The 14128-nt window shown below is 38.3% G+C and overlaps 1 protein-coding gene across 10 annotated transcripts in view; it reads left to right on the top strand.

The window, feature by feature from the left end:
- Positions 1 to 14128, top strand: part of FAM184A (family with sequence similarity 184 member A) — a 68221-nt gene that overhangs the window by 51967 nt on the left and 2126 nt on the right. For 3 of the 10 annotated variants that reach the window (XM_033143693.1, XM_033143699.1, XM_033143694.1), the window contains 8 exons: positions 704 to 916; positions 1402 to 1555; positions 3346 to 3473; positions 4631 to 4815; positions 5322 to 5468; positions 8709 to 8826; positions 10035 to 10139; positions 12838 to 13037. In XM_033143693.1, coding sequence (XP_032999584.1) covers positions 704 to 916; positions 1402 to 1555; positions 3346 to 3473; positions 4631 to 4815; positions 5322 to 5468; positions 8709 to 8826; positions 10035 to 10139; positions 12838 to 13037 — 1250 coding nt within the window. Of the gene's footprint in view, positions 1 to 703; positions 917 to 1401; positions 1556 to 3345; positions 3474 to 4630; positions 4816 to 5321; positions 5469 to 8708; positions 8905 to 9124; positions 9141 to 10034; positions 10140 to 12837; positions 13038 to 13834; positions 13930 to 14128 lie in introns of those variants that run through there. The other 7 variants (XM_033143696.1, XM_033143695.1, XR_004426224.1 and 4 more) reach the window with 6 other exon arrangements.

Here is a 14128-nt window from a genome sequence, read left to right as displayed (position 1 = left end):
GCTGGCTGTAGGATTGCAATCCACTAAAAGTGTATTGCACTTGACATTCAAACAGCTGGTGATGACACATTGCTAATCTGCATGCCATAAACTATGTGGTATTTTTTTGCTCATTAGTGATAGTTCATAGTAATACTTGATTAGGCATATACTGTAGGTGACATCCAGTGATGTCTGGCCAACTGCCCAACAAAATTGCTCACACAATGGGACTTTCCCTTCCTTTCCTCCCCCCGTAGTCCATTGTGCATGCACCCAGGTTCTGCTCTATAGGGTCCCCCATCTTTCTAGAGCAGATTTTGAGGACACTAGGAGCTGGATGGGAAAGGAAGAGAAAGTCCTGTTGTGCAAACAGAAGTCCACTTGCATGCAGTTGGATATTCAAATTTCTATTAACCAGGATGTGTTACTAAGCAAAATAGGCCCCAATACAGAGAGGAAATGTTAAAAATGCAAGAACATTTGTGAACACAGTACACCTGTAGTCTCTCCGCTGCCCATCAGCTTTCCTCTACCATATAAGAAACTGCTTGATGCAGTGTGGGAGGGCTGCTATTTGGCGAGGCAGGACACCACACTTGTGGATCTCTGTACTTCTCTGTATTGTGACCACAATAAAAAAAATCTCAAATATCCATCAATAAATATAAACACAGTGTTTATAGTTTGAATTTCTAGTTACCTTTGCTTTTCTATGAATTAGATCTCCCTGTTGAAGCAGAATCTAGAAATGCAGCTTTCCCAGTCTCAGACTTCAATGCAGCAACTTCAGGCACAATTTAGCCAGGAGCGACAGAGGCTGGCCCAAGAGATTGAAGAGCTACAAGAAGAGCATCAACAGAGACACAAGTCCTTGAAAGAAGCACATATCCTTGCATTTCAGAACATGGAGGAAACAAAAGAAGAAGAGCAAAAGGCATGTTCATTCAGTATTTTGTAGCATCTTAACATTTTCAGATGGCAGACCGTATGTTAACATGAACTATGAGATATTACCAAAGAACTTCTCTATCTTCATTTGAGAACTCAGAAAGCACCCAAAGAAACACTGTACTGGGAGAAAGGCAGGGGTGGAGAGGCATAAAGGAATCCACACATGTGTGTTCTAACTTCTCTTGAACTGTAATGGGAGGGATGTGTAGAGGGGCGAGTTATTCTTGATGCCTTACCCCTAAACAACTCACATTTTGTCCAGAAAGTGGGAAAATGGAAAGGTGAGGATGTTACACTCTAGGTTGTGGAATTGGAGTTACAAAAAATAAAAGTAGCTGGTTAATTACAGCATTATTATTATTATTATTATTATTATTATTATTATTATTATTATTTAGCAATTATTTTGCCTCATTGATAAGAATATTTTTCTATACACATAGAGCAATTCTCCTTTAAATTTGCTAGGAACTTGAGGAACGTTTAAAACAGAAGCACTTAGAAGAACTTCATGCGCTGAAAGAAGCACACAGGCAAGCTATGGATGCTTTCAAACTAGAAATGGAACAGGAACTGCAGACTCTTCGCTTTGAACTGGAAGATGAAGGGAAAGCTATGCTTGGTACAGTATTTTCATGTGACTATTTAAAACATAAGCTATTACTTATGGTGCAGAAGGCAGATGGCATGTACTGCCCAATATACAGAGAAATGAAAATGGGTGGTTTCCCGTGTGTTGGGCTACATTTAGACTTTTTCTGAGGAAAAGCTGACTATTCTCTAAGTAGTTGATACCCAGAGTTTTATAGCACAATTTACCCATTTTATTGGTGCAGTATTGTGATTTATCACCCCCTGTTCAGGATAATGCTCCTGTTGTTGGTTTTTTAAATGGAAACTTGTGCCAAATTTGAAAAATACATATCTTCCTATGATAGTTTCAGACAGATGTGCTATCCCTCATCTTGCCTGTTTTGTCCCAGTCTTTCATTACTAGGCCCTTGTCTTCAATGTTAAATTTGTGCGTATCACCTATTCATATCACTATCAATCATTAATAATTCCTTTTAAAGAGCAAACTCATTGTCCTGTGCTCACAAAAATAGAGCCAAAACTGGGTCACTGAGAAACAACAGGAAAGTAGCAGCGTGCATGCGGGAATCCTGAGATTTGCAGAAGTACAGAAAATATTTGAAAAAAACCACCACAAAGAGAGCAAGCTGTACACACACAAAAAGCCACTGAGCATGCTCAGTGGACACAGGGAGTCACAAAATGGTGTGTATCTGTGAAAAAGAAAAACAGCCTTTAAAAAAGTACATAAATAATTGAAAAAACAAAATAAAAATTTAAAAATTTCCTTCCAGTAGCACCTTAGAGACCAACTAAGTTTGTTCTTGGTACCTTCCAACACCCCACACCCCACCCTGTGCATGTTGGAAGGTGGTGGGTAGAGTGTGATGAAGATAAGGAAAGTATGATGGAGTGTTTGGTTTTTAAGATGTTGAAAAATGTATGTAGGTTGTGTATGTTTTGTCGGAAATATGTGTATGTATTATAATTTGAAACATTAAAATAAAGCATTTTTATTTTAAAAAAAAAAAAAAAAAGTTTGTTCTTGGTATGAGCTTTCGTGTGCATGTGAAGTGTGCATGCACACGAAAGCTCATACCAAGAACAAACTTAGTTGGTCTCTAAGGTGCTACTGGAAGGAAATTTTTATTTTGTTTTGACTATGCCAGACCAACACGGCTACCTACCTGTAACTATAAATAATTGAAAACTGAAATAAAAATTTAAAGGGTCACAAAATGAGGAAGAAACTGAGTTGCTCTCACTGAATATTATAGGCAACACTTATGTAACCACATTCCATGCAACTCACAATGGCTAAATTTTTCAAGCATCAAAATACTGCAGTTTGAGTGCCAGGAATGTAATACAGTAAGTATTTAGATTACCTTTGGCAAGAGTAGTCACATGGTGCCCTACAGATGAAGTAGACTGCAGCTCTCATCATCCCTGATCAATGGCAATGCTGGCTGAGACTGATGGGAGTTGTAATATAAAATATCTGGAGTTGTAATATGAAATATCACATTGCTTACCCACGTCCACCGCAGAGTAATAAAATTCTGCAAGGTTGCTTAATTCGGCATTCAACACCATTTTAATAATAATAAAAAATTGTTATGTTGATAAACATTTCCATTTATTCACTCATTTATTGATTGATTGTATGACAAAAATTAACATTTTTCAGCTAAAGGAGGCAACATAGCTGGAAAACAAATTTGTTGAAAACTAAGAGTCTAGTCATTCCCCTAAAGCAATAAATGCATGGTTATACATATGTGTGGTTTGGGTTACTATTTGTAGAACTATAAAAAAAATCTGTTTATTATCTCCCAGCATCTTTGCGCTCAGAACTAAACCATCAGCATGCTGCAGCAATTGATCAACTAAGACATAATCATCAACAAGAACTAGCAGCTGCTAAAATGGAACTTGAAAGAAGCATAGAGCTTAGCAGGCACCAGGTATTTATCTTCCACATAGCCAAAAGAGAGTAAATATATTTTAATTATAGGCACAGTTCACCGTTAAGAAAAATTGCAACTCCTTTAGTATCCCTTTACAGTGGTACCTTGGGTTACATACACTTCAGGTTACATACTCCACTAACCCAGAAATAACACTTCAGGTTAAGAACTTTGCTTCAGGATAAGAACAGAAATCGTGCTCTGGCGTGCAGCGGCAGCAGGAGGTCCCATTAGCTAATGTGGTGCTTCAGGTTAAGAACAGTTTCAGGTTAAAAACGGACCTCTGGAACGAATTAAGTACGTAACCAGAGGCACCACTGTGGTATACTGGCTCCTTTCAGTCCATATCATTTCTTCTATTCCAACTTCATAGACTAAGTACTGATGCTTATGTAGCCAAAATGGCACCAACTATGGACAAGAGGGAGGTATCAGCTTGCCCAAGTGAACCTAGAGAAATACAAAAATGGGGAGAGAGAAACCAAAGGAGGTAGCTTCCCTCCAAAACAGCTAAAACAGAATTGTGCATGTATGAAAAACTGATCCATGGCAATTTCCATGCATTGCAAACAAGGTTTGATCTAGAAAATCCACCCCTGGTTTTCAATTAATAATGCTCAAGGAAACCAGTGGGCAGAGACCACCTAATCTTGCAGAAAAATAGCAGGAACGTCAGAATGAACCCCAGTACGTCACCCAAAATCTTCCTGGGAAGATTGCACATGTGCACTTCACTTGTGCTGCTGGAGAGTATTTCTGGCAGCAGAGGGTAGCATGGAGGTGCTAGTCTTGAGCCTACAGTAGTCTGGAATTTGTGTGTGTGTAGAGAAGCACAGCTCTGTCTCTTAAGTCCATAAGTACAAGTACATTTTTATAATGATGGTTCAGCCCTCCCTTCAGCTCTAACATGATCACCATATTTTGCAGAGGAGAGGAAATAGGGCAAAGTAGGGGCAGGAGGTACAAATGCCTATAGTTCTTTATATGTTGCCATTTGTAGTCTTCCTAAATTTAATCTGATTCTTTACTCTTATCTAGTAACCAGAAATATAAAAGTGGGAAAGTAAGTTATGTTTATTCAACCAGAGGCAAGTGTGCCATATAAAGTATATGTTATATAAAGTATTCTTAACATACTGATACTTGCTTGATAGGAAAAAGAGTTTGTTTGCCGGATATCAGATCTACAGGATGAATTGAGGCATCGAGACCACCATATATCTGAACTGGATAAGGAGATTCTTGCTCTGCATGAGAACATAAGTGCACTAACCAAGGAACTGGAGTTTAAAGGGAAGGAGGTTCTCAGAATACGTAGTGAATCCAACCAACAAATTAGGTATGAATATTTGCAATGTCAGGTAATATGTTCTGATTGATTTGGCAACCTAAAATTAATGAAGGGCTGTACTTGATTTTTTGAGACTTACCTAGAATATGTTAGGCAGTCAGATTCAAATTGCTAGACTCATATATGCCCATTTGATCTCAGATGAAGTAACAGTGAAATTTAAGTTTTGGACTGCCCACAATATTTGCAAGTTGCAGAGTTTAGAGGACATTAGCTATTGGTAAGGTACAATCATAAGCTACTGTTTAATATTTATTAAAGTGCCCTTAAGTATATTTCTGTTTACATTTCACCATGCTTATTTACAAAGCATTAAAGGAGATGACTTTTTAGTGAAATAAGCTAGATGATTAGAGAAACAAAAATAGTAGAATTAGATTTTGTAGCTCTTTTCAGTGATGCTATGCACAAATCCTTTGCAAACATGGCAGGAAGTCAAGATGAACAAAGCTGGTGTAAGAATAACCTTTTTTAACATAAAATAAATTAAACAGGCTGCATGAACAAGATTTAAACAAGAAACATGAGAAAGAGCTGGATGTCATGACAGCAGACCACATCAGAGAAAGACAAAGCATGCTGGCAGATTTTAATAAGACCCAAGAGCTGCTCAAGGAAATTAATTCAGCTTTGCAAATTTCGTAAGTTTTATTACATTAAACCATTTCGTATGTGGGCAGAGTTTGAATGAAATGATCTACAGTATTACTCAGTAAATTATGATGGACATTGGAGAGACATACACAAGTGGAGGCACTTCTCAAAAAGAAGCCCAAACTTGTCTTTTTGTGGTGTACCCACTAACTTGGAATCATTTAGACACACCCACAGCCTTTCTGCAAGGCTTTCATGGCCCTTTGCAAAACAAGATAAAATATAGATAGCATGTTAGAGAATAGTGCAATCCTATGCATATCTACTTAGAAGAAAGCCTCATTGACATCAGTGGGTCTTAGGTAAGTATGGATAGGACTGCAGCTCAAAATACATTTAAAAGCCTGGGAGAACAAGGATAATGGTGTTGGCACCAGGCAAACTTCCCCGAGGAGGGAATTCCACAAATGTGTCGCTTCTGATAAGGCTCCCTCAGCCTGCCATTAGTGAAAGAACAGTTAGGCAAAATATGGACATATATGAAAAGCCTTGAAAAGTTTAATTCTGAAAACTGTCTGATTTAATCTCTGTGGCTGATTCATCCTTGACTATCCCTTTTAAGTCAGTTGTCCTTGTCTCTGTCCCTGTCTCCTTGTTTTCTTTTGTCCTGCAATAGCAGTAAAATGTAGAAGAGGAAAAATAAAGTTTTGGTATTTTTGTTTCAATTCTGCAGGGGTTTGTAGGAAGTGCAGTTCACTATTCTTCAGAGGACTGGTTCTCTTTTTATGAAATTATTATTTTTAACATAAAAAATACCTTCAAACTTTCAATCCAAACTTAACAGCAGTGTTTCAGCTTTAGGTAGATTGCTTCAAATGCTTGAATATGCCTCTAGATTAAAAAAGAAACCTTAACTTAAAAATTCAACATGGCTTGAAAGGTAGGCTTACACTCCTTTTCTCTGACATAGCCATTTTTCTGTGTGCAGGAGAGTATTCAGTCACATAAGAAGAGCCCTGATGAATCAGACCAAGACCCATGTATTCCAGCATCCTGTTCTCATAAGGGCCAGCCAAATGTTTTTGGGAAGCCCACAAGCAGAATATGAACACAACAGTACTCTCACGACTTGTAGTCCTCATCAGCTAGCAATCTGTAGTATGCCACTTCCAATATTGGAGGGAGTTTAAAGTCGTCATGGCTAGTAACCACTGATAAGTGTTACCCTCCAAGAATTTTCTAATCCCCTTTTAAAGCCACCCAAGTTGGTGGTCATCACTGCATCTTATGGTAGTGAATTCCATTGTTTAATGACATGCTATATGAAGAAGTACTTCCTTGTGTCTGGCCTGAATCATCCAGCATTCTGCTTCATTGGGTGATCACGGATTCTAGTATTATATGAGAGGGAGGAAAGCTTACCTCTGCTTTCTCCACACCATGCATAATTGTATACAGTTCTGTCATGTCCGCCATTTATTCACCTTTTTTCTAATCAAAAAAGACCTAAATGATGTAACCTTTTCAGAACCTTTTCCCAGCTTTACTGTACAGCCGTACCTTGGAATTTGAACAGCTTAGTTCCCAAATGTTTTGGCTCCCGAATGTTGCAAACCCAGAAGCGACTGTTCCGGTTTGTGAACTATTGTTGGTAGCCGAACGTCTGACGGGGCTTCCATGGCTTCTGATTGGCTGCAGGAGCTTCCTGCATTGCAGGGGTTGGACTAGATAACTATTGGGGGCCTTCCAACTATACGATTCTATGATTCTAGGGAATGTGCAGCAGGCAAGCACAACCTCAGTCCTTCGCTGTGCTTAAGCTCCAACCATGCCTGTATTTACTATTTTAAAACACTGGCTAACAAATGAATCATAGAATCATAAAGTTGGAAGAGACCACAAGGGCCATCCAGTCCAACCCCCTGCCAAGCATTTTTATATATCTTTGAAGTGAGAATTTAATCTTTAGGAGAAGCACCTCATCAGATTACTGCTACATTGGCCTTGGTTTTGATTTTCTTCCATCTTCATTCCCTCTTTATGTAATACTGTACCTCTTCACACACCCCATCTCCCCTTCTACTTAATAGTTTATTATACACAAAAGTGTTTGTAAGCATCTCTTACACTATTTTTGTGCACATGGTTATGGTCAGATTAAAAAATATTGTGTCCTTGAAAAAACTGCCATATAAGGAAATCTGAGCTACTTGACTCTCTTAAACTTTCCACACAACCAGACTAACAGCAATTAGCCAGGGGATATAATCTTAGTGCTGGGATATGAGATGGACTGAATAAACTCTTGTTCATCATCTGTCATTCATCTGAGCCTGAAGCTTAGAGAGTAATGTATGATCAAAATCAAGTGTCTACTTCTATATACATACTCCTTTGAAACTGCTGCATTAGATCAAGAGCCCTTCTGAGAGTCAAATTTGGGCTGACTGACTGATAGAAGGTATTTTCTAAGGTATTTTACCTACTTGTAATTCCATTGCCTCTTCTGAAAGTAATTTTAGAAAAAAGTGCTTTCCATGCAGACATAATTGATAGATAGCTCAGGACAGGTTCACAGCCCAATCATGTAAGCCCCAGTTCACACCTGTGCTCCCCACACCCCACAACATGGCCTACCTACACAGATATAACTTATTTGTGAATTGGCCCTTTCACTTATTGTAATCTGGAAATTAATATTCTGACCCCATTTGTTAGTGTTCAAGAATATGAATAATGATTCAATACCAAATAGCAATCTACAGTTGTATTCAAAAGCTACTAACCTCTACGAATGCTGGCTTCATTTTATTAGGCTTTCCTTACAGCTTCTATGTAAATTGGTGTGCTTATTTCCATTCTCTCCTTTAATGCTTCTTCATTCCCTGTTTAAAGCCATCTCACGATTTTCTTGATGTAATTGCTATTTGTCGTTTGTGGCACTTATACTGTTCTTGCTAAATTGTTCCTCGGCAGTCAGTCTGATACTGTCTTACACATTTGTGGATTTGTTTTAGTTGTTTTAGCTTTAGTGTCTTTTGTGGGGAAGAAGTAAACATCAGTTATGTGGCTTCCACTCTGATTATGGCAGATAGTGGCCCACAAGCTCAAAATGTCATTTTCTTTATTGTAGCCGACCATTAAAGAAATCAGTTAGTATGTAGAAGATCACATAATAGCTCTTGTGATTTATTCCTTGAGTTAGTTCAATAACATGATTTTTATGGCATTATATCTTAACTTCGGACTATTATTAACCCATGGGTGATGTTTTGTCTCCTATAAAGTTTAGAAGAAATGGAAGAAAAATATCAAAACAGGGAATCAAGACCAGAAGATTTACAGCTTATTGCAGAGTTGAAAGACCTGATTGCTGAGAGGGATCAGCTAATAAAGAAACTGATTGTAAGACAGTTTGGTGCTCTTTTGGTATGAGCATGCCAAATGCTAATAACTCTTGTCAAATCTCCTGAGAATACAGTCCTATTAAAGTAGATTTAAAAGTTAATGTCAATACAGTACATTAATTTTAAAAACTGGATGTAGCTGAAGAAGAAACCTGAGTATTACTTTCAGTTGTTTATAATGTCAGTTACTTTAATTCCAGACCTAGACTCTCCAATTAACCTTGAAGTGATTCTAGATTCTTTTTAAAAATCATTTTTGCTGTCTATGCAGCCCATAAACTACTTAAGATAAAACACTTGCATTGGATACCCCTTAAATTACTTATCAATTACTTATTTTTATATGGTAGCGCAGGCAGAAGACCCTGTTCTTTTACCACTCTGTAAAGACCTAAATTATAAATAAAAAATAAGTTCAAAAGCATGCCTAAATTAAGGAATTGCTTCCTTAATTTTAAAGTAATTTTAATGTCTTCTCTCAAAATAATGTTTAGTTTTCCCTGTGCTGTCTTCAGGATTTGGGGGAGCCTCCAACAGGGAACCCTAAGTGAGCTCTCATAAACTGGAGGAGTTGGGGAGTGCAAAATAATTCTCTTATCTTCTGAACTCCTTGGATGTTGTATACAAAGTGGAAAAAAACAGTGCTTTAGGGTGGTGGCGTGGTGTTCCTGAGTGGCCAATTTCTGTGAGCCACTGCAATTTTTCCTATTCAACTTGCATGCTAGCACAAGGACATGTGCCCAGCAGGAACTCAGAATCCCATTGTTGCATCCCAGCTATGACGGATTCCACTGGTGGCTTTCCTTGCTGTGATATAGAAGTAACTTGCAAATGTGGTTTGGGATGTACATGAAACCAGTGGCATGATCCCAGCATCCAAAGAATTTTTTGGAAGTTATGAATGCCAATGCAATTCTTTGTACAGCTGTCCATGGGGAAAAAAGGAACTAGGTAAAAATCCCCATGTAGAGGATGAAGTTGGATCACTCTGGCACACTCATATGAATGTAAGAATTATGCTGAGTATGAAAATGACCACCTTTCAGACTTCTGGTAATGAGTTACAGATTTGAGTTTAAGTTCTAAACCTTCAGATTTGAGTAATTAATGAACTCTTGAGTGAGTGAATGTCAATCTGGCCACAGTAACTTAATATCCAAGGTGACTGATGCAGAAATTTATTTTAATCTTTTTGTTATTTATTAGGATGACAAGAAATTCTATCAACTGGAACTAGTCAATAGGGAGACTAACTTCAACAAGGTGTTTAATGCAAGTCCTAATGTTGGTGTTATTAACCCTCTGGTGAAGGTATGTCACACATTTACAATGTCGAAACTGGGAAAACGTGAATTGCAAATATTACACAAATAGAAAGGGTCAATAACACTGTGAAAGACACACAAAAGAAAGCCAGCTGCATGTGGATTTCAACAGCATCAGTAACAGTAGGCCATGGTCAATAATAATGGCTTCTCATCAGTGAGCAGTGTACTAGTGCTTGCTGCTGAATTGTGCCCACTCCTGCACGCCTGCCTGCCAGAAAAACAAACTACAAGGGCTGACTTAGCACTGTGTATAACCTATGCTGTGGTTTATTTCCCACTAAGCAAAGCACAAGCAGAAAACAAGGTTTGTTCTCTCAAGGCTTGAAATTTGTTCTTGGGGAGACAGGATGGGCAGAGTGGAGTGTGTATGATGCAGCAATATGCTCCTGTATTATGTTTTGGAGTGTGCAGTTTTGTTTTTACTGATTTTTTTCTCTCTTTCCACACCCACCACTGAAAGAAGGACGCCCCCAGAGACTTCTTTCTATCAGTGGCAAGATGCTGGCAGCAGGGGGGCAGGGCATGAAGCGACAAAAGTCTTTCTCCCCTTTGTGCCCCATACAGGCTTCCTTCTCTCAGTAGTGTCCAAGAGAAGGAAGCCTGCAGGTTCATGTTATATTCTGCCACTGTAGTTTCTCAACTTCCTCTTCCTGGGGTGGGCAAGGAGGCAGGGCTTTCTATGGTCACCCATGTCTTCTAATAAGCAGGTGGGCCTTAGCCAGACATACCCCCTCATCCTCAGGCCCTGACTCCTCCTTTACATTCCTGCTGGTCCTGACAGTGACATGGCATGAGAGAGAAGGGTACAACACATGTTCGGTGACTCCTTATATTGCAGCCAGGCACCACTTACTTCAGAGGTTGGTGGTACTGCCTCTCCCTTCTGACATGCAGCAACATCAGAGCAGGATGCTATTTTCCTGTCCCCCACAACCTGCTGCCTGGGACGACAAACCCGAGCCTTTTTAAGAATTATTGCAGACACAGAGGTTTCCTTTTTCCAAATCTCCACATTGTTAGTCCTTTCTGCAGTTTGATCTCTTAGGCCTCTTCTAGATGACTATTCAATTGGGCAGGGGATGTGCAGTCATTATGAAATTGTTTCTTGAGATCCAAATCCCATTCCCGTAGTGAGCATGCACACTGTGGAGAAAAAGCATGGGAAGCAGTGTTGGTCTAGAAAAAAAGTAAAACCCAGTTTGACAATACCTTTTATATTATGACTTGATTTTTTTTTAAAGCAAATAATGGTTTGGTTTTTGCAAATTGATAAATGGTTGATACTAAAATCTTATTAGTGGCATCACCAGTTCATCTGTCTGTTGAAGTCTTGCAGTAAGGATACTTCACTCTGAAGAATAGATCCATGTGTGCCATCTAGTGGAAACAGCCTGGCATGCGGCTGGAAAAACTCACTAAGGCTGCTTTCACACTAGCCTTTTTCCTCTGGAATTGCCATTCTTTGTTCACCGACATTTTACAGAGAATTGGGACAATGTCAATGTCAAAGTGTAGCTATCAAATGCTTTCAGTATTAAACTCCTGTCATACCTGATTTGTGGCTCTTTTTTGCGGCAATAAAACACACTTGACCAGCCTGTCCAGTGTAGACAGGAAAGTACTATTGAGGCTTCTGAGGGCTTGTATATGATTAGATAAAAGTTTCCTATTTGCAGCTCCTTCCCATTTTATTGCTTACTGTTGACATGAAACTGTGGTAATTGTCCCAATTTTTATTTGTTTTCTGTTCTCACCAGGGAGCCTTTAATTACTGGTTTCCTTTCATTATTTTTATTCCTTATAGCTTTATTTTGACATAAAATATGAAAAGAATAATAAACTGAATAGACCTGTATTAATGTTGCCCCCCACCACAATGAGAACATAAACTGACACTAGGGCAATTAAGAGAGATTGATTATTCAAGGAGCAATTAAGCAGCTATCAATCAGCAATTCTCCAGTTGGAACCAAGAGGGAAGCAGTTAAACAAACAGACTCTGTGAACGGGAAACTTTTAATTAATATTTTAAAAGACCTTTGTTAAACAAGTTTTATTTGTCAGTAAACATTTTAGAAATATCATGGCCACAGAAAGAGTGTTGGTGGATAATATAGTCCTATACAAAGTACTGTGTGGAACCAGGGTGGTGCCTTGTTTGACTGGGCCCTCAGCAGCACCCCACGTGTGGGTCCCTCATTGTGACTAAGTCTTGATCTAGCCCCATTATATACTTTCATAGAGAGGGTTTTTTCCTGTCAGATTTCCTTTAGAAGTGAAGTTTACTAGTTTTAAGTTACATGGGGATTGGGAAGAGGCTGTAATTAGACTAGAAATTAACAGATTCTCCCACTACATTTCTGTAGTTGGACCAATACCATGTTAGTGTAAACAAGAAAGTTAACATTGTTCTTTAAGAAGAAGAATCTGCATACAGACTAAAAGTGTCAAAATTATTTAAAGCTAAGCCAAGCTCTTCAATATTGCAGCAAACTAGCTGGAGCATTTAGCTTTCGTATCCCTCTGGAGAATGCTTTAAAGGCAGCTGTACTGAAACTGTAATAAATAAATAATATCCAAACCCTCACTTTCAGGTGAAACAAAGAAATGAGAATTTTAAAAGCCCAAGTAATTTCCTTATCTGTACAGGCCCTTCCTTACATTTGTTATTTTCAATGCAGCAAAAGAAGAAGAATGATAAATCAGCAAACAGGTTTGTGAGTGTCCCCAATCTAAGTGCTCTGGAATCTAGTGGAGTGGGCAATGGACATGCTAACCGCCTGGATCCTATCCCAAATTCACCCATCCATGATATTGAGTTCAACAGCAGCAGACCACTTCCACATCCTATACCACCCAAAGAGCCCAAGACGGTTTTGAGGTGAGCACTGCCTCACCAGTTTTTGTTTTTCCTAACTTGGAGAAATTTTTTATTTCTTTTTAGCTGAACCCACATGTCTTTAAGAACAACACAGGAGTACAAATCTTACTTTGGAATCTTATTTTCACACTATATTTTAAGCCTCTTTACAGTATTCCTTTTTATAGTAAAACTTGTTGAAATGTAATTCCTCTCCCCTTTTCTAATAAGTCTGGAACCCTTCTTTCATTTTTCTAATGAACTACACAGTCAGTATGGTTCATGTGCTTTCAATTGTTTACATTTATGAACAATTGTGTTAAATGTTTGTGTTATTACTAGCTGCCCTTTCAGAATGTTAGTTCCCATATTAAAAGTCTTTATTGTGTAACAGTGGATCTTACCTGAAAAAACTGTTTTCTGTGTTAGATGAATGTGTGCTGATTTATTCCCTTTCCTTACCTCAGATACAATCTTTATTGGAAGCAAGCTTAGAATATGTGTAAATATCTGCATGTATTTAATGCTGGATTTCAGCATTAAAATACCCAAGTTTAGCTTTGCTTTAGGAAGTGATGGAATGAGTTTTACTATCAGATTAAGTCAAATATATAGTGCTTTATAGTCTGGTGAGTAAAAGCCCTTTCCATCCTGATTCTTAATTCCACTTCAGTGCTACCTGCAAAATATAGTCTGGGGGCAGAAGAGAGAATGATAAAAATTTTACAGTAATTTTATTTCTAAAAGCAAAGTAGAGTTCCTGTAATATTAAATGTTCCTTATTTTTCCCTGTGCATGTGGTATGCATGTTTGCTCAGGCGTCACTAACATGCATGTGCATGAATTCATGGATTGCGATGCTGGAGTTTCTATTGCAAATTATTTCGTGCCTTGTATTACCCCCCCAAAAACGGTAGGGATTATTTTATTAATTTTTCTAACAATTACATTTTACTAGCACATTAAAGTAATATAAAGATTGCATCATGGAGATATATTTGGGAATTATATTTGTGGGTGGCAAGTGTGTTTGCTTTGCACTGAATTCCTTGTTATAACATATCTAACCCCATGTGCATGAATCTACAATAATTCAGTTTGGGCTATGAAAT

The sequence above is a fragment of the Lacerta agilis genome, chromosome 3 (genome assembly GCF_009819535.1).
Source record: "Lacerta agilis isolate rLacAgi1 chromosome 3, rLacAgi1.pri, whole genome shotgun sequence".
Taxonomy (NCBI): domain Eukaryota; kingdom Metazoa; phylum Chordata; class Lepidosauria; order Squamata; family Lacertidae; genus Lacerta; species Lacerta agilis.
The sequence above is the reverse complement of the archived record's forward strand: the minus strand, read 5'-3'. Positions and strand labels throughout refer to the sequence as shown.